Raw genomic sequence first — 18,333 nt, 5'->3', positions numbered from 1 at the left:
ATTATATTAAGTTGCAATTCATTCTTGTTAATGGTAACATGCCAGGACAGGCTAAATCTGCATTTGTTTAATGTTTTTCAAAAGATGGGAAAGGACTGATTTCCCGGAAAAAGCACAACACAGGGTGAAACAGTATAGTTTTCTAACTGTGGGGGCGCGCGCGCGTGCGTGCGTGCGTGCGTGCGTGTGTGTGTGTGTGTGTGTGTGTGTGTGTGATTTTTTTCTCCCCTGGGGAGCCCAGGCTGTCATAGCCCTGGAAGTGGCGGGCATCTGGAGGGAGGGGCAGTCTGAGCACCTGTGGATATGTAGGCTGGAGCTCTGTGGTACTTTTAGAGAACACTTTGGGCCTTGCTGGGCCTGTGTGTTTGTAAGAAGACTCCAAAGCAGAAGACGAGATGATGATGTGGGAAACCAAAGGCGGCGTTCAACACAAAGGCCTAAATTGTTCTGGCACCCCCTGAACCCAGCTAAGCCTGTATGTATCCCCTCGGCCGTGGCATCTCTGTATAGTCTGGGACAGTCTGAGGCAGATGAGACTTTCGATGGGCTTCTAAACGTTGGAAAAACTACGAGGTCACATTCCGGCCATGGTGAACTATGCGGTCACCTGAGAGTTGAATGTATTTTCCCCCAAACAGATATGGGGCACTTTCCCCACCTCTGAGGGTGCCCCACAGGTGCCTCGACCAGAATAGTTTCCCCTCAAGGACCTGTGAATGGCCAACCCAGGCCAGAGGGAGGCTCTGGGACTGTGCACGGTCTGGCATGAATTTCCGACTCCTTTCCGACCCCCAGAGCCTTCTCTTTAAAGGGTCTAGCCTCTAACAGCCCAGAATCTCTTCCAGGCAGAGCTCAGCGCTCCGAGCCTCTCTAATTTCCTCCAAGGATGGTAGGAAGCTTCCACGGTCTCTTTCTTCTTCGCCAATGTCCTGTGAGCATTTTTCTATAGAGTACACGCAGGTACCGGAGAATCCACGCTATGATTTTTAAAGCGTTTCTAAATCTTATCTGATGATTTGTTTCTGTCTCCCTGGGAAACTGGGCTAGAAATCAGCTGATTTCTAGTGATAAGCCCTGGCCACAGAAAAGGGTTACATAGAGTGGCAATGCTCTCAAACCAATTAGCAATACAGATGAGCTAGCAAGCCCTTTTCCATTGATGGGGTGGGGGAAGGGCCAAAGTGAAATAATCTGTGTTTTTAAGTGTTTCTGAGAACTGAAGACCTCCAGGGCAGAGAGAGAGAGAGAGAGAGAGAGAGGGAGAGAGAGAGCAGGGTGTATCAGGAAATAGCTATGCAAATCGCATGCCTGTGAAATTACTAACTCGTTGATCTGAGCCATTAACAATGCCCCAGCATCCAGGAGTGTGAACCAACAATGAGTAAGACTGGGGCTTGTTTTGGACGAGATTGAGAGAGTGTTTACTTCCATGGTTTGTTGAGCAGTCAGCGAAGTCCACAGCTGTTTGGGGGGACTTCACTGCCCAAGCAGTCCAGGCCGAGGGAGCGTGGTCACCCACTCCACGGTCATTAGTGACAAATAGTGAGCTGAGTGATTCTGACAAAGAGCCAAAGTGACCTAACTTCTCACCATACCAGCGTCAATACTTATTTAATGTACCTATTTGTTACATGGTTAACAACACAACTGCCCGTCTTTTGGGGAAGTGGAAGAAGATGGATCCTGTGGACCCATGGTCCAGTGGAACTGCTAAATTGTACCAAGCGGTGCCAGGAACTGTGGGATACCAGTACTACCCAGTGTGACCACATGGCAGTTCATCCAGGGCATGTGACCTGAGGTTGTCCACAGAGATATGATCGTGGTAGCATTTAAAAGTGGTGGCTTTTACCTATAATCTCAGCAGAGGCAGCCGGATCTCTGTGAGTTCTCAGCTAGCCTGGTCTACAAAGGGAGTCCAGGCCACACAGAGAAACCCTGTTTCAAAAAAAAAAATTAATAATAATAATAATAATAATAATAATAATAATAATAATAATAATGTGGCACCTTATAAATCTGGCCCTAGAATCTGGGGAAGCAAGGTCCTTGTCTCTAGGTTGCTCTTTCTAATGCTTTTATTTGAGAGAATAGATTTTTTAAAAAATATATTTTATTAATTTATTCATATTACATCTTAATTGTTATCCCATCCCTTGTATCCTCCCATTCCTCCCTCCCTCCCATTTTCCCCTTACTCCCCTCCCCTAAGACTGTGACTGAGGGGGACCTCCTCCCCCTGTACATGCTCATAGGGTATCAAGTGAGAGAATAAATTTTAAAAGGAACTGTCAGCTCCATTACCAAGCAGCAGAGCCATTGTAATGTGTACAGCTGTATATGTTGCTCTCCGTCCATTTCTGTAAGACCAAGTTTACCTGTCAATGGCCCTGGGTGCTTATAGGTCAGGCAGTACATTTGTTATCATGTGTTTTCTGCTGGCTGCAGAGGATTGTTTATAGAAAAAGCAAAATAAAAGTAAACCCAGAGTCTTAACTCCACATGGGAACCGTGTTTTATGAATTCACAGAGAGCTTTAACCATGTAAATATTTCACAGAGTACAAAGATGCCCTCCCCGGAATGACACTGGATTTTGAAGTGAAAAATCTCAGGGACCCATTTATGAATTCTTATGTTAAAATGTTGGCGTGGTGGTAAAGCCACGAGGAGGGCTGAGAGCTCTTAGGCTGTTTTTGTCTCCCCCCCCCCCCAAGTATTTAAAAACTGGAATTCTGTAAGAGATTATCTGCGAAATGCCTTTCTTTTATTATGCCCATAAATTTTAGGAGTGGCTTTGATCAAGCGTTCTGCCATTCTTGGTTTCTGAATCTTTGACTCATACACTAATAACTAAAAACATTCATCCTATTTTTTGCTAGACTGAAAGAGGAAGTTTCTAAATAGTCAAAAGGGAAACATTGAAAATAGAACTTGGTTAATGATAACTAAATTAGAGTAGAGTTCTTTTTTTTCTTTCTTTCTTTCTTTCTTTCTTTCTTTCTTTTTCTTTTTTTTTTTTTTTAATTATTTTTCAGAAAGAGCAATATTCCATGCTGAAACTTGCCAGGGTATTTTAAGATGATTATCTGTTAAGGAAAAAAAAATCCTAGTACCTCACTATCCTCAGAGGAAAGGCATTATAGAAATGCAGCATATTTTCAGGAACAAGGAGTACACACAGAGCAAAGTCAGCCAGCACTTGAGATTTCCATCAGCGGTGTTTGCTTTTTGGCTTATATTTAAAATGCAGGGGACTTGAAAATGCAACAAGTTAATGCTCCACTCACCTCCTCCTGTAGACGTTGAACACCCCCCTCCCCCTCCCTGCCACCAGCAAGGGGTCAACACTTGGGGAAATGATGTTTGGTTTTCCCATCCCCCTATTTCCAGGTCCTCCCTGGAAGCAAGTAGCATATAGGAAACAACCCTATATGTCTCAGTAGACACAAAGATATGTAGCTGCCCTGGGTGGGGGTAGGGTGGAGGGGGCGGGGCAAAATGGGAAGAAGGGGGGGGTTCTTTGCTTGTTGGTGAGCTTTTAGAGCTGTAGGATTTCCAAGAGCATAAATGGCATTAAAAACATAAAGTAAAAATGACGGCCATGACAGGAAGAACACAGCAAAGGGGAGGAGTCAAAAAAATAAAAATAATAAAACAAACACACACACACAAATACACACACACACACACCAGCAGCATCTAAGCTGAAAGCTATGGCCTTTGCCAGCGACTGGGTGAATTTCATTTGTTTTACTATTATTTCAAGAATCTAGGCTGAGATGAGTTTCCACACCTGAGCTCCCTGGCTGAGTCACTTGTCTAAACTCACAGCGAAGAGAATACATACAAGCTCCTCCTTTTTTTTTTTTTTTTTTTTTTAATACACAGACCCTTTAAGAAAAAAGCTTAACAACAAACTGTTGTGTTCTGTTGTCAAGAAGCTCCGATAACGACATGTTAACAGAAGAAAACAACGGCGTAGGGGTATGTAAGACTAGATGTCAGGGCGTCTGCACATGGAGGCAGCTTGCTTTTTCGGGGGTCAATACCTGTAGGAATAGCAGAACTTATCAAGCGTGAGCATGTGTGAATTGGCAGGGGGGATGGACAGATGGACAATTAAAGAGAAAAGGGGGGTTGTTTGTCTGTTTGTTTGTTTGTTTGTTTCAACCACAGAAGCCTCTCACTAATAAACCCAAAGACCCCACTGTAAAGGGGTCTCGGCATGGCGCTTTGACCAAGTTTCATTGGCTTCAATGCATTGAGGGGAATTGTTGTCGGACTCAGAACTGAAGGGGACCCTGATCTCTGTGGGGTCCGTGAGAGGCTGTGTGCATGCTAGGCTCACAGAAGCAAGTGACATCTGAGTGTGCTTGGGTAATGGTTGTAGGCTGCCAGAGGGGTTATTCATTAAGAAGTGGGGTGAAAGTATGGGAACTCAGGTGTTGGACAGAAAGAATTTGAAGAAAGTAGGGACCCCACCCCACCCCCACCCCCGGGTAAACTGCAGTTGCTCAGGCAGCAATCAGGTCACCAAGAATCAGTTGCATGGTCTGAGAAGGCTGACTTTATCTTAGCCTCAGTTTCTCTGATCTGTAGAATACAGAGGATAGTAACAGTGCTGACCTCCTGGGTTTGCTGCGTGTTTTAGAGGAGTTAGTTTTGGAGGGCAGAGCCAGTGGCTGGCACTCCAAAAAGTATCCAAAAAGGATGAGGCACTATTGTCTTACGAGTGTTAACACATTGAGGGCGTTTAAAGCGCTATTACAGAGGGCTCACTGGTTAAGAGGTCTTGCAGCAAAAAATCACCTGTATGGGGTGTGGGGGGTGGGGTGGGGGAGGTGTGTGGGAGTGCAAGTACCCTCTGAGGCCAGGAGAGGGCATCAGATCCCCGGGATCTGGAGTTACCGGCGGCTCAGGCCACTGGATGGTGGGGGCTGAAGACTGGACTTACTCTATGACAGGAGTATGTGCTCTTAACTGTCGAGACATCTTTCATCTTTCCAGCATCAAAATACACCAGCCCCCTCCCTCAAAAAACTCTTACTAACTTACTGAGCCCTGCGGACCCAGGACTACACTGGGTTATGAGTTGTATACGTACAAATGAAAGTGGCTGTAATGAGGCTAGCTTTACAGTGCCACTTTGTTTTTGTGGTTTTGTTGTCTTACTTTTTTTTATTTTTAAATTTTTTAAAAATTGAAAGTAGATTCTTATCTCCTACAATATATCTTGACTATGGTTTCCCCTCCCCCTACTCCGCCCAGTTCCTCCCTCCTGCGCCTCCTTTTCCACCTCTCATCAGGAAAGAAGAGTTTTTGAGAGACAGCAACCAAGCAAGACAAAATAAGATATAATAAGATGGCGCAAAAACTCTCATATCGAAGTTGGTCATGGCAACCCAGCAGGAGGAAAGAGTCCCAAGAGCAGGCACAGGAGTCAGAGACCCACTCCTCCTCACAGTCAGGGGTCCTGTGGAAACACTAAGCTAATAGCTATAATGTGTGCTCTGAGGGGCTGGTGCACACACCAGCACTTGCAGCTTCAGCCTCTTGAGAGCTCATATGTACCTTGCTTAGTTGGTTCAGAGGGCCTTGCTCTCCTGGTATCCTTTATTCCCTTTTCCTCTTATACTCTTTCTGCCTCCTCTTCCGAGCCCTGAGGGAGGGGATCTGATGGAGACTGCCAATGTAGACTCTCTCTCTCTCTCTGTGTCATATCTGGCTGTGGGTCTTTGCATCTGTTCCCATCTGCTGCCGGAAGAAGCCTCTCGGACGGACGATACAGTGTTACTTGTTTTACTTGGAACTGGTGGGAGCAAAGCTTCCGCCTGAGAGAGATCTTTCCTCCCTAAAGCAGGAGCCAGCTCCAAGTTGAGCTTCGGGATCTTGGGTTTTGACACTAGCTTTCCAGGAGGTAGTAAACATAGTATCCAGGGTGGCTGGAAGGGACAGGGCTGTTTCTCCCATGAATCAATGAAATGCAAAGCCCCACGCTGCTCTGATGGCCACACACCATCACTTTCCCTCACCGGTCTAGAGAAAGATTTCTTTCTCTGCCTTGGAAGAAAACAGGCATAGCCTAGGTGCAGAATATCTGTTATTTCCCCCAATGCCTCAGTCACAAGGCGCCACTGATGTGTGTGTGTGTGTGTGTGTGTGTGTGTGTGTGTGCGCGCGCGCGCGCGCGCGCGCGCGTGTGCGCATTATGAGGGACTGGTCACCGTTTCTTCATTGTCCACTGCCCCTGGCTCATTACGGTCTGTGACTGACATGTGGCGCAAGGCTATGGTTAAGGCAAAGGTTTAACAGTAGGCAGGGGCGCAAATCCTTGGGCCTCTCATTGTCTCAGTGTCACCTCAAGCTACTAGCTTAGGTTGCCAGAGCATCCGGTGTGAGGTGTAAAGGTTCCCAGGGTGACACATGTACCACGTGATCCAGTTGGCAGGCTCCACTTACGAGGATGTGAGGAGTACGTGGGCATCTGCGTTTCCATTAGTCATTTGTTCATTCACCAAATTCAGGTGACACAACGCTACCTCCCCAGTGTTATGCAGATGAGAGGTGAATCCAATGGCCCCACCCTTAAGAAATAGTCCAATCGGGTATATTAATACCACCTCCCAAAAACCATATAGCTCAAGTACTACTATACAAAGGATACAATGAATATGCTGGGGTGGGGGTGAGAGGTCCTAGTTGGAAGTAAAGAACGGTTTGCATTTGCCTGTCCAGCTAGCCTAGAACATTCCAGGGCTTGGCCAATTCTGAACCAAAGACCCCACTTCATAAAACCATGCTTAGAGTTGTGTGATCAGTACGCTAGCGTCCTCTGTTCTAAATCTGTAGTTCTCAGAATCTGCTGGGTCTCTAGGTTCTGAAAACAGCCCCAAAGATGAAGGAGATTGACCCAGTTTAGGGATGGGTCTTATAGCTTCTTGGAACCTTTGCCTTGCTATTTAAAATGCCATGTTCAGTGTGAGCTTGGTCTTTGGATAGGGCCTTAGGGCTATGAAGGCTTTTCCGGAAATAAATGCCTTTTAGGTCTTAAGTGCTTTTCAAAACTGTGAGGAGGGGAAAGATGACAGTGACAAGTCTCGGAACAGAGGCCATATTGTTCTGTCTCTGGTTAGTGCTGCTGGGATCTCTCAGCGCGCTTCTCTCAAACCCGTTTGCCTCTGCCTGCTCACTGCTGGACTATTATTTTGATAAGGGGACTTGAAAACACGTCCTACTCCAGCAGTCATTAAAGCCTCCTAGGCACTTTGGTCATTGCGGAAAAGCTTCCGAGCTACACAAACTCCTCTAAACAAAACAGTCCACACCCTGGCTCCAGGCTGTGGACCGTAGCAAGTTCTCGGAACTGGGCTCAGAGCTCCCACCACGGAGCCAGAGGTCAGGAGCCACCAAACAAGCTGGGCGCAGTCAGCAAGCCCAGCCAGGGAGGAGGAGAGAGCCCAGCCTTCCCTGCCAGTCTGGCAGCTCCCCCTAAGTGCTCGGAGCTCAGAGCCCATCCCACACACCCGTGCTAGTCACTGCTGTGTGTTTACATGAGTAATGGAGCTGCCTGCCGGGGGAGGGGAGCTGTGAGCAGCGCTGAGCCTCCTCGCCGCTAAGGAAGCTGATACCCACACCAAGTCCGGACTTCCAGGGATGAGGCTAGGGAACAGTCCCCTGCCGGAGCTTTCCTGAGCGCAGGCGTCAATCAGGCAGATGTGTGACGGCTGGAATGGGTAATGTCTATTTTCTCTTTGCTTGCTTCTGCTTGTGAGTTTATGTCTGATAATTCCAGGCAGGTTTTCTGGAATGGACTTTATGGCCAGCGGTTTTGAGGAACCGAAAATGAGATGAGGACGGTAGTTTGGGAAGGGGAAGCCTGAGCCTCCGGAAACTGCTTCTTAACTCACACTCCCCACGTTGATTGTAAAGAGAGAGTTGCCTTAACTGAGTCTCACTGACAGTAAAGCTCCTAACAGTAACCGCAGCAGAAAAACAAACTCGTAGGAAGTCATGTGTATGGTAATTGAGTCCAACCTGAACCGGCCTAAAGGCACCAGCTAACCGTGTGTGTGTGTGTGTGTGTGTGTGTGTGTGTGTGTGTGTGTGTGTGTGTGTGTTTTGAGATGAATAACAATAAAGAGGCTTCCAGCTGTTCAGATATGATTATTTTTTCCTTCATAACTGTTGCCAAAAGTAATAAAAATATGGGTGCTCTAAGAGCTCCGGAGAGATAATTTAGGGAAATCGCTTTTGTTTGGAGTTAGTTAACGGGCAGTTCAATGAGTTGGTTGGTTTTAGATTTTTTTTTTGTTTTTTAAGACTTAAGTTACTGATAAAGTTGAATGTGAGAGCTGGGAGTGGGGCAGTCAGAACATCCCTTAAACAGCCCTAGTTCCTTATCACCTGTGTTGTTTGTAACTATGGCTTTAATAACACACACACACACACACACACACACACACACACACACACACACACACACACACACACACACACACACACACACACCCCAGCCTCCACAGGAGTCAGGCTAACCCCAGGTTAGCTTTGGGATTTATTTTAAATAACTCTCCCAATCTGCATAAAAATACATTGAGGGAGGAGAAGAGAACACGCTGACTCAATGTCTTTGCCAGATCCGCTGAGATATGAGACCCGCTGGCCACAATATTATTAGAAAATGCGCTTAATAGCAGCTTGTTACTGTGAGTCTGTTCACCACCCCCCCACCTCCCCCCCCACCTGCCCCCCCCCCACCTCTCTTTTATCGGTGTGGTGATTTGAGAAAACACTGCTGTCTCTAAACTCTTGGAGTGATGTTTTCAGATGTTACTTGACTATGATGACATCACAGGCTGGCGTGCCCATTTGGGCTTTTAAAACCAAGATACCAAACAAACAGGAGGAGTGATCTCCAAGTCTGGCCAGGGGTACTTCTATTTTGACAGTGTTTACTGGGGGTAAGGGTGGGGGTTAGGCAGTGCACAGAGGTAGTGGAGTAGTACACACAGGAGGGGGCACGTGTTTCTTCCTTGTCGCCCTCATTTTATTTATATTCATTAGACTTGGGCAAGTTCATCATTTCCTTTGAGGGACGTATACAGAAAGTCTCGCATCTACCAAGGTTCCTTCAGAGAGAGTTGGTGGCTGCCAGGGCCACCGGAGCAGAGAGCACTGTAGTAAGTTTCTGGGTCTTTTACTGAAAGACTTATGACAATGATTCTCCATTTGTTTTCAGCGCCAAATCTTAAAGGCAGACCTCGGAAAAAGAAAACAGGTCCCCAGAGAAGAGAGTCCTTCAGTGGCTCCAAGGATTCCAACAATAACTGTGATGGTAAAGCTATCAATAAGGTATGACCTGTCGTCCACTAAGACGCCTCCTGATTGATGTTTCTTTTGATTTTTTTTTCCCCCTTTGACCTCTCTGAGATCTGGTGTTTTGGTGACCGTGTTCAATTCATAACCCGAGCATTGGCCTTCTGAAGCTTTTCAAGCTTAGGCCGTGTCTGGACTGGACACTTCTCTAGTGGCTGGGGGTGGGGAGAATCTGGTTGGAAGCAAGTAAGCATTTTGATTAGTCAACAGAAAGACTTCCCACCTCCCCTCCCGGTTTGGCGTGTTGGGTAAAGGACATGATTAAGCGCCCGCGTCACTCAGGCTGAGATTTCATCCTAGATGACACAATGACATAGTTTACTCTGCTCATATCAAAAATAGACCAGCTGAACCATCCTGTCTCTGAGTGTACACATCTAAATATGCCTCAGAGATTAACTAGGGATGAAATTAGACGTGGCTAGAATTAATCTTTTTGGTCATGTTCCCCCCCCCCCTCCCCAAGTCACCTCTAATTCATATTAGAGCGAATTAGAGACACGTGGAAAACTATTTATATGCGTGCACACAGAGGTGCCTATGGATTTTAAAGATCTCTCTGGCTGCAGAAAGAAAGCATTTACTTTAGAGGCCTCTTGGCCCGTTTTGAATGAGCATTCTTTGGACCCTTTGAAGTGTGTGCCTGAAGTATTTAGTGAACTGTCACTTCATATTTTTAGACTTATCTTTTTGACTTCTGTGAGCCTGGGTCACATTTCCACATTCTGGCTCTCGGGTGTTTGTGTTTGGTGTTGTTTCTGGGCCAAAGACAGTTCTAATCCATCTAGGTCAGAATCAAAGATCAAGAGTGGAATTAGCAAACGCATTTCCAGATCTGAGCGCTGGAGCGCAGTGTGTCGGGGCATATTGATTGTCGGTGAAGATTCCGACACAGAAAAAGAACGGGCTGAGCTTCACGTGGCCCCGCCTGCTGTTGGTTCCGCGGTGTCCTCTGTCCCCCTCCCAGTGTATGAAGTGAACCCGTGGACCTTTTCATTCCATAAAACCTTGTCTTCAAATACAACTCTTAACACAAAGTTCTGAAGGCTCTTTGGTTAGGAATTTGCCATGCTCCCTAGATTTGAAAGGTTTTTGTTGTTTGTTTGTTTGATTTCATTTTAAAGCCAATCTACGGAAGCATGTGTTTCTTTCTTTCTTTCTTTCTTTCTTTCTTTTTTTTTTTTTTTTAATTTTCTGGCTAAATTCAAGCCCAGCATTCTGTGAAGCTGCTTTCCCCCCTACTCATTTAACTTGTGCACCTGAGCACGCATGGATACCCTGAAGGTCATTTTCGGGCGAGTTGAGTAACTTAGGCCTGGAACCCAGGGCCTTGCTTCCTATGGCCTTGAATGGCAGCAGCAGGATCACTTCACCCCCTGAAGCACAGCCTGGGAGTCCTGCAAGGTAATGGAGCTGGAGCAAGGTTTTGCGATGGATGGTGACATTCGACAGAGAACGCAGGGCTCATGCTGTGCTTCTTCCAGAACGTTCTAAATCTGCACCTACTGGGACAAAGCACCAATCCTTGTTATTTGGAGTTACTACTAATGGTGTGGGAATTACAAAACTCAGACTAGAACTCGGAAAAGAACAGGAGAAACAGATGGCTACTGAACACATGGACTGTGTTAAATGTTCATTGGCTGATTCTCTGTGTGAGGGATGACAGCCAAGCCTGGGTTCTCCTTCACCCCGCCTTCTACTACTGCTGCCGCTGACAATGGTCAGCCTGGGATGTACCATCCTTCCAATGTCCGTGGGCTGTGGTCAGCGCCTGGGAATGGGTCGAGCGTCTTGGCTCCTTTTGGAGCCTTGGATTACACTCTTACCTCGGATACTTCTAACTGGTCTGGAAAAACCCACTAATTGGGAAGGATTGATGTTAAAGCGTGGGGAGCGTATCTGTGGGCACCTGTCTGGAGAATGCTTCAGGAGGAACAAGCCATACTTGGGACCACGAGAGCCATTTGAAAAGGCGTTTGGGTCTGAAAGCAGCCTTTTCACCACGAAATGTCGTAATGAGGAAGCTAAGCCTACAGCCATCTGCTTATTTCCAGAACCTGGACCACTTTTGTGTGACGGTGAGCCGCTTGGCTCCCAGAATGGTGTGTGTTTTCAAAAGTGCTTCAGACAAGGCATTTCTAACTATGGATAAACGCGAGCCTCCTAAAGCTGCACACAGGAAAGTTTGTAGAATGGATGCACTGGCTTTTCTGTGGTCGTGATGTCACCTTCCAAAGTTTTCACTCTCTTGAAGTTAACAGGACAACATCTTTGTAATACACTGTTTTTCCTGGAGAGAGGATTCCGTGGCATTCTGAAGACAGCACATGTCTCGGGAGGAGGAAAAGCACCCTGGGAGGGCATTGGGAATAAGATCAGCTCCGATCCTACCACCTGACAGGGCCATTTACGGGAGCAGGTCCATGACTGACGCTTGATCGACCTTACGGGAGGGGTCTTCCTGGCTTAGATCTCTGCTGATAGAAAGCATATCATTTTGTGCATGTGCGTGTGTGTATAGTTGTGTATGTGTGTGTGTGTTAAGCGTTTTCTAAAGCCTAGACATGTAACGGGTGGTTTCCTTGCTTAATGGAATGTGGAAAGGCATATGCTACGCTGCGTGTCCTTTCATGCTGTCACATCTTTGGCCTTTTGTGTTGTAGGTGTGAAGCTTGCATTAGTTTCATTGCCATTCATCTCATTCGGTCCTTGAACCTGTCCCCAGAAATGATCACCCTTGCCTTACCAAGAAGCTGAGGGTCTCCTCCCAAGTTTTTGACCATGGCAGGATTAGAGGTGTAGTCTGTTTGTTGCTGGTTCAGCACAGCTGGCTAGCTCTGTTGATAGAGTAGCGATAACCCAGTTCTGTAGAAGAATGTGGTTTAGTATCGAATAGGTACATAGCTTCACCGAGAACATTAAATGTTGCTTCTCTAATTAGCATGCTGTCAATCATCCTGAAAACCCCAGAGCTCTTAGTAGCATTCAGGTCAGGATGCTAACTGCCACCCTTAAAAGGCCACACTTTCTCAAGGTCTACAGGAGGACTAGCCGCTATTTCCATTTTAATGTGGAGATTACAGTAATTCAGTAGGCTGAAATGCTGAGAAGCTTTTGAGTAAATGTGGGGGAAAACATATAGATAGTGACTTGACTGGGTCTTACATGGAAACAAGACGCTCACTCGCACTCACTGAGAAACTGTGCATGGAGCTAGTCTGCAATGCAAACCACCACTCAGTGGTTACCTTCTTGGTGAGCATCCTTCATCCTCTTAGAGGGAACCCTGGAATGCAGGATGGTGCAGCAGGTGGCATCATGGTCTTACTTGGAGCCTTTGTCATGAACAGAGAGGGTGAACGACTTCAGCCCTAGCTTTCCACCCATGTGCTTTCCTTCCATTTCTATTCTCACACATACAAGCAGACAGTTCAGCACACATCATAGCCCCCTCAGGTATAATCGGTTTGTTACCACTGCAAACTTAAGGCTCAACCTGTTTTATACCCAGCTCTTAGCTCTACTCCCCTGTGCATGACTGAGGTTTGGAGGCAGGTAGACCCAGTTCCAAACTTAGGCATTTGCACCTCAGTAGTCATGCACCCAGACCTCCAGCCTCGGTGAGGCTCAGTTTTTCCGCCTATAAAATAGGTCTACCCAACTGCCTTTTCGCAGTTCTGTGGACACTAACATAGCCTAGGTGAAGCATCATATAAGTTTATGTAGCTCACTGGAGGCCCCCATGGGTATAGGATTCTTTCTCTTGATTGGCTGGGTGCACAATGGAAGAAAAGAAGCTCTTATGACTTGAAAGCCATCAAATCTTGTTTTTTTATGTGACTTGACAAATCATATTTCTCAGCAGTCGATGTTATAATGCCCGGAAATAAGATGTGCTTTTTAACTGAAAGTCTGTTTTGACTACTGGCTTAACTTTATTATTATTATTATTATTATTAAGTTTATCTTATGTACTTAAACATGTTGCGCATTCTGCCTGTGCCTCAGTTTCTAGATTTTTATGATGATAGTAACCTACTTCATGAGAGTTGTGAGCATAAGCTTTAAGGAGACAGCTCAGGGACTTAAGATGCTTGCCTTGCAAACATGAAGACCTCAGTTCAATCCAGAGAACACATGTTTGTTTGTTTGATGGTTTGTTTAAAAGCTGGTGTGGTTGCACATACTTCTAAGACCAGTGCAGGGGAGGTGGAGAGAGATAAGCAGGTCCTTGGGGCTTGTTGGCAAGGCTGCCAATGTAACCTAATCTGTAAGATTGGATCCCAGTGAGAGAAGGAGGTATGCCAGTGAGATCTCTAAAATCACTTGGGTACTGATGTAAACAAATAAGGTGATAAAGACAAAAACTAGGATGGTTTAATGGTGTCAGAGGCTAATAAATTATGAAACGCGTAAGTTTAGGCTCATCGACCTGAAACTTGGCAACGAAAGGTGATGATGCCATAAAGAGTCACAGGATGTCTTTCTTCCTAAAATGTCACCAAGTGCAAAAGTTTGAGAATAGTGTCAGTAAAAATTCTACATGGCAGAACACATTTTCACCCCATTCCCACAGCCCCTTAAAAATCAAGATCTCCTCTAGTTGGCCCCACTGAGTTGCCTGGGAGGGGAGGTTTTTATTAGTGTGAGATCAGTCTGAAGAAATTAAAGCTGTATGCTCACTTGAGAGAATGCGCAGTAAGGAAGCCCTTTTAGAGAGGATGTGTTCCCCCTTCAATAAATAAACAGAAACCTTTTCAAGTGCTTAGGACTCAGAAGAATCCGCGGAGAATAAGACCTCTGAAACAGAGAAGAGCGCAGAATCTGTGGGACGTAATTTTATTCACAGCGTTCCCCGGCATTTGCCCTCTTCCTGCCCGATGTCAGCCAGGAGATGTAAAGAATATTGGAATGTACACATTCCCCATGGGTGCATTTGAACTCTGAGTCTGACCCTTTGTACTTCCCCCTTTTACAATTAAAATAACTCAGCAACTTAGCGTTATATTTAACAGCCATCAAAGGCCGCTGTACAACATGGCCCCGAGCAGGGAACATTAGGTTAGCCAAGCTCCAAAGCTTGCCCATGGTGTAGAAGGAAGAACCGTGGCGCGTCAGCCTCCATTAATGTCTTAGTTTGTTGAAGAGGTGGTGGGAGGGGCGCTTTCCATTTGTCTGTTTGGGTTTTAGCTGCCCTCTACTCTTTCTTTTCTGGCAAGAGAACATTTCCTGTTACATTGCAGCTAATGGAAAAAGCACCAAGTCTTTATTAAAGAGTCTGCTTTTAGGTATACTGCTCGGGGGTTACGTGTGGGCATCACCCTCAGGTGACACGTGACAATGACCTTGCTGGTATATCCCAACATGGAAAGCTCTTCCAGGTGTCTAGAAAGAAGAGGATGATAAGTTTACACAAAGAAACAAATATGTCTCTTTTCCGTATGTGATATATATAGTACTGGGCTATTATTATGAAAGCAAGGTTTCATCACCAACATTAATGGTGGCAGCCTTTGGGAAGAAAAATGTATCAAGAGGGAAAGCCGTCATCCTTCCAGACATCAGCAGATTTCTGGTTTGACATGAATCTACCATTAATTATACAAAGGACACTGGCACCACTAGGCCTACTGTGGCAACTCTGAACACCTGTTTGTCAATAAAGTTTTATTGACATTCAGCACCACCGTGCATTTTCAGATCCCACTCATGCTAGACTTGGGTGCTTGCCATCAAGGCTAATAGGGCACAAAAGCCCATCTGTGTTTACCAGGTGGTCCCCATTGTAGAGGACAGTTCTTACTCAAGGCTTTCTTCTGGTGCCCCTACCTTGCTTCAGGAGAAAGTGTCACTTAGATAAGTCTTCGCAAGCCTTGGAAGGCTGGGCTTGATTTGATATACTGTTGTTATTATTTTCCCAGGTGAAAGGGGAGGCCAGGTCAGCCTTGACCAAGTCGAAGAATAACCACAATAACTGTAAAAAAGCCTCAAATGAAGACAAGCCAAAGCTGTCCATTGGTGAAGAGTGCAGGGCAGATGAACAAGCCTTCTTAGTGGCGCTTTATAAATACATGAAAGAAAGAAAAACGCCCATAGAGCGAATTCCCTACTTGGGTTTCAAACAGAGTAAGTATACTTGTTTTTTTGTTCTGAAATATCAGATTCTTTGAATTAGCAAAGGGGAGGGAGTGGAATTTTTTTTTCTTTCTTTTTGACTAGTGATTATGTTGAAACCCTAATCTAGGCAGGGTGTTTTCTGTTTATAGTAGATCCACAAATTGTCCAAGCCAAGAATTTTCTCCCTGCCTCTTGCCGCTGCATTGTTGCCTTCTGGGACAATCGCAGAGGTATTTATAGGCGGGGAGTCCAAGGATGATGACTGGAAATAGACATGTCGAAAGCCTCTTGCTTTCTGTTTTGTCAATCTGGAGTGTCTGCAACTCCTTTCTTATGAGATAATGATGATGATGTAGCCTTATCGGGCCCAGATGTTGCTGGTCAGAGACAGCTTCTAAAAGGAAGATGTTTAAAAGTGGACCAAACAGCCACAAAGAAAACAAAACAAAACAAAACAAAAAACATTCCCTTACTCCTAAACTAGGTTTTTGTTTTTGTTTTTTTAAGTCTGAATTCACGGAAAACATGAGATAAAATCTTGAAGAGAAGTCCCAGTTTGGAGCAACTTCAAGCTGCCTATGCATCTAAGGGTCTTTGTGTAGAACTAAGGAAACTCAGAGCTTGAGCAGAATTCCATTGAAAAAGAAAAGAAAAATCCAGATCCTGCCCTTGAGTTCACAGCCAAACATATACCTTGCTCTGGCTGGATTTCCTGGTGCACAAAGCCATGAGCCCCTCTGGCTTGAAAAATAGTATTTTCTCTAAATGCATCTTTCTAGATTAAAACCATGTGTCATTCTGATGACGAAAGTCAAACCTGTATGTTTTATATAACAATTTACATAGCTAATAGCAATTGGCACTGATTGCAAGGGAGCACTCGCAGCCATTATAAACTTATATAACGACAGATGATTACAGTGTTTGTCTGAAAACTGGCTGCTTGAAATAGAAGTAAAATCAATGTTCTGTGAAGAGCGCTGTCCCATTATCAACAATTCAGATGAGACCAAGGCCGAGGCGGGGCTTTTGATAGCTTTGAAACAGTGCAAGGTTCAGTATGGCTTCGCAAACATGTTGTGCCAAAGAACCTTTTTAATGCTTAATTCCCATTCTGCTCATTTCCCATGCCAAAGGATTGCTTGAAGTCCAATATTCTCACAGTCCAAGGTATCTGGTACAAAATGAACAACAGAAAAAAAAAATCTCAACCCTGATTGTGCCATGCTGTTTGACAGCATAAGCACACAAACTCTGTTCACAGGATTTGTTGTCTGTTTGTTTTTTTTGTTTTAAATGCATTTTTTTTTCTTAACATCACGCAGGATATCCCACAGGCACAGTTAGGGAGCTAATGGGCTCATGACCCCATTTCTCTGTGAATAACTATCCTCTTCTTACTGTATGACTCATGCCTGGCATGTGATCTGCCTTTTCTCTACCCACATGCCAGCCACATGTTGGCAAAAATACAACATGATCCTTTAATATAGCCTCGCTATCAAACAGTCTAAGAAGTGTGATCGCTTATTAAAGTGACTGTTTATTGATCGCTGAGAAATCTTATCAGAAGGAGGCATTACCATTCCACCAAGGGCTTCTCTTTGAGCACTGAGCAAGACCCACCCTGTTCTGAATTCCCACACACTCCCCAAGGTCCTTCCAGCCTGGTCTCTTCCTTTGCAGAAGATAACACAAACAAACCTATGTGCTATTTGTCCTTTAAAGTCCCACAGCCTCTGGAGTCTTGTGACCATCTCTCAAGAAATATTTTTTAAGTGTTAAGCACAGTAGATCCTATAATGTCAAATGTGTCCCCCCCCTGGTTAAATTGATTCCTAGAAATTTAGCTCTCCGGGGGTACAGTCGATTTTTTTTTTCTTTCTCTTTCTCATTGAAAAACAAAACAAAATGTTTGAATTGACATTTCTTGGAAATGTGTTAATGCAATGCTTATCTAAATACTTATTGTCCCTCTAACAGTTAACCTTTGGACTATGTTTCAAGCTGCTCAAAAACTTGGAGGATATGAAACAGTAAGTGTTTAAGCAACTTAAATGAAATAATTTCACAATCTGACCCCACTACCACCACCCCAGCCCCACCTCTCTCCACCACCCTGTCTTTGGCCAAAATGGAAGAAACTGAAAAGCAAGCCATCACTGGCTGCCTTTCCCACTGGCTCTTACACTTTGGGGGGGGGGGGGGTTTATTGGGCCACTTTTGGAAACGGTCCCAATTAGTTCCAGGTTTGGCAAAACTGTAAACTCGTCGTAAAAACTACAAGTGGAAAACATATGTAACTCTCTCCCCTGTCAGGGAAATGAGTTGCGTCTGTAATTTTTTTTTTCCCATGTTGAGAAAGGGCTATTATTGTACAACAAGCCAAGATTGCATAAAAGAAATCTCCCTTGGCAACCTACCTGACATCTGTTCATGTCTAATATGGGAAATGTATTAAAGGCTTTCAGAAGTAATCAGGATTGGCCATTAAGGAATAGAATACAGCAGAGCCGCCTCTCATTTTAGGGCAAAGATGCTTTATTAGACAAGGGTCACTGCTACATAAACAGGAAGTTATCAGATCTATTCAGAACAGGCTCTGACATTTTTTATCAGCTAATTCTAACTGACAGGAGTGGGTTATTTTTAGCCCACGGGAAAATTTGATGGCCATGGATTTTTACAGCGTGTATTTCTGAGCCAATAAACTATTAGAGAGACAAACTGAGATTAAGATCTTGAAATAGGGGGGGGAGGGGTGGAGGTGGATCTGCATTAACGTAGCTCAGAGAGACGACATCTGTAATAAAGTTAATTGACATAGGGAGATGAC

The 18,333-nt window shown here is 45.0% G+C and overlaps 1 protein-coding gene across 2 annotated transcripts in view; it reads left to right on the top strand.

Moving 5' to 3' along the window:
* Window positions 1–18,333, top strand: part of ARID5B (AT-rich interaction domain 5B) — a 178,039-nt gene that overhangs the window by 125,756 nt on the left and 33,950 nt on the right. The window contains exons 1-4 of one of the 2 annotated variants that reach the window (XM_084753337.1): window positions 7,319–7,735; window positions 9,241–9,353; window positions 15,302–15,506; window positions 17,481–17,533. In XM_084753337.1, coding sequence (XP_084609463.1) covers window positions 7,732–7,735; window positions 9,241–9,353; window positions 15,302–15,506; window positions 17,481–17,533 — 375 coding nt within the window. In that variant the 5' untranslated portion in view covers window positions 7,319–7,731. Of the gene's footprint in view, window positions 1–7,318; window positions 7,736–9,240; window positions 9,354–15,301; window positions 15,507–17,480; window positions 17,534–18,333 lie in introns of those variants that run through there. The other variant, XM_084753336.1, reaches the window with a different exon arrangement.

Source organism: Acomys minous (genome assembly GCF_964271855.1).
Source record: "Acomys minous genome assembly, chromosome: 13".
Lineage (NCBI taxonomy): Eukaryota > Metazoa > Chordata > Mammalia > Rodentia > Muridae > Acomys > Acomys minous.
Note: the sequence above shows the minus strand (reverse complement) of the source record. Positions and strands in the feature narration are given on the sequence as shown.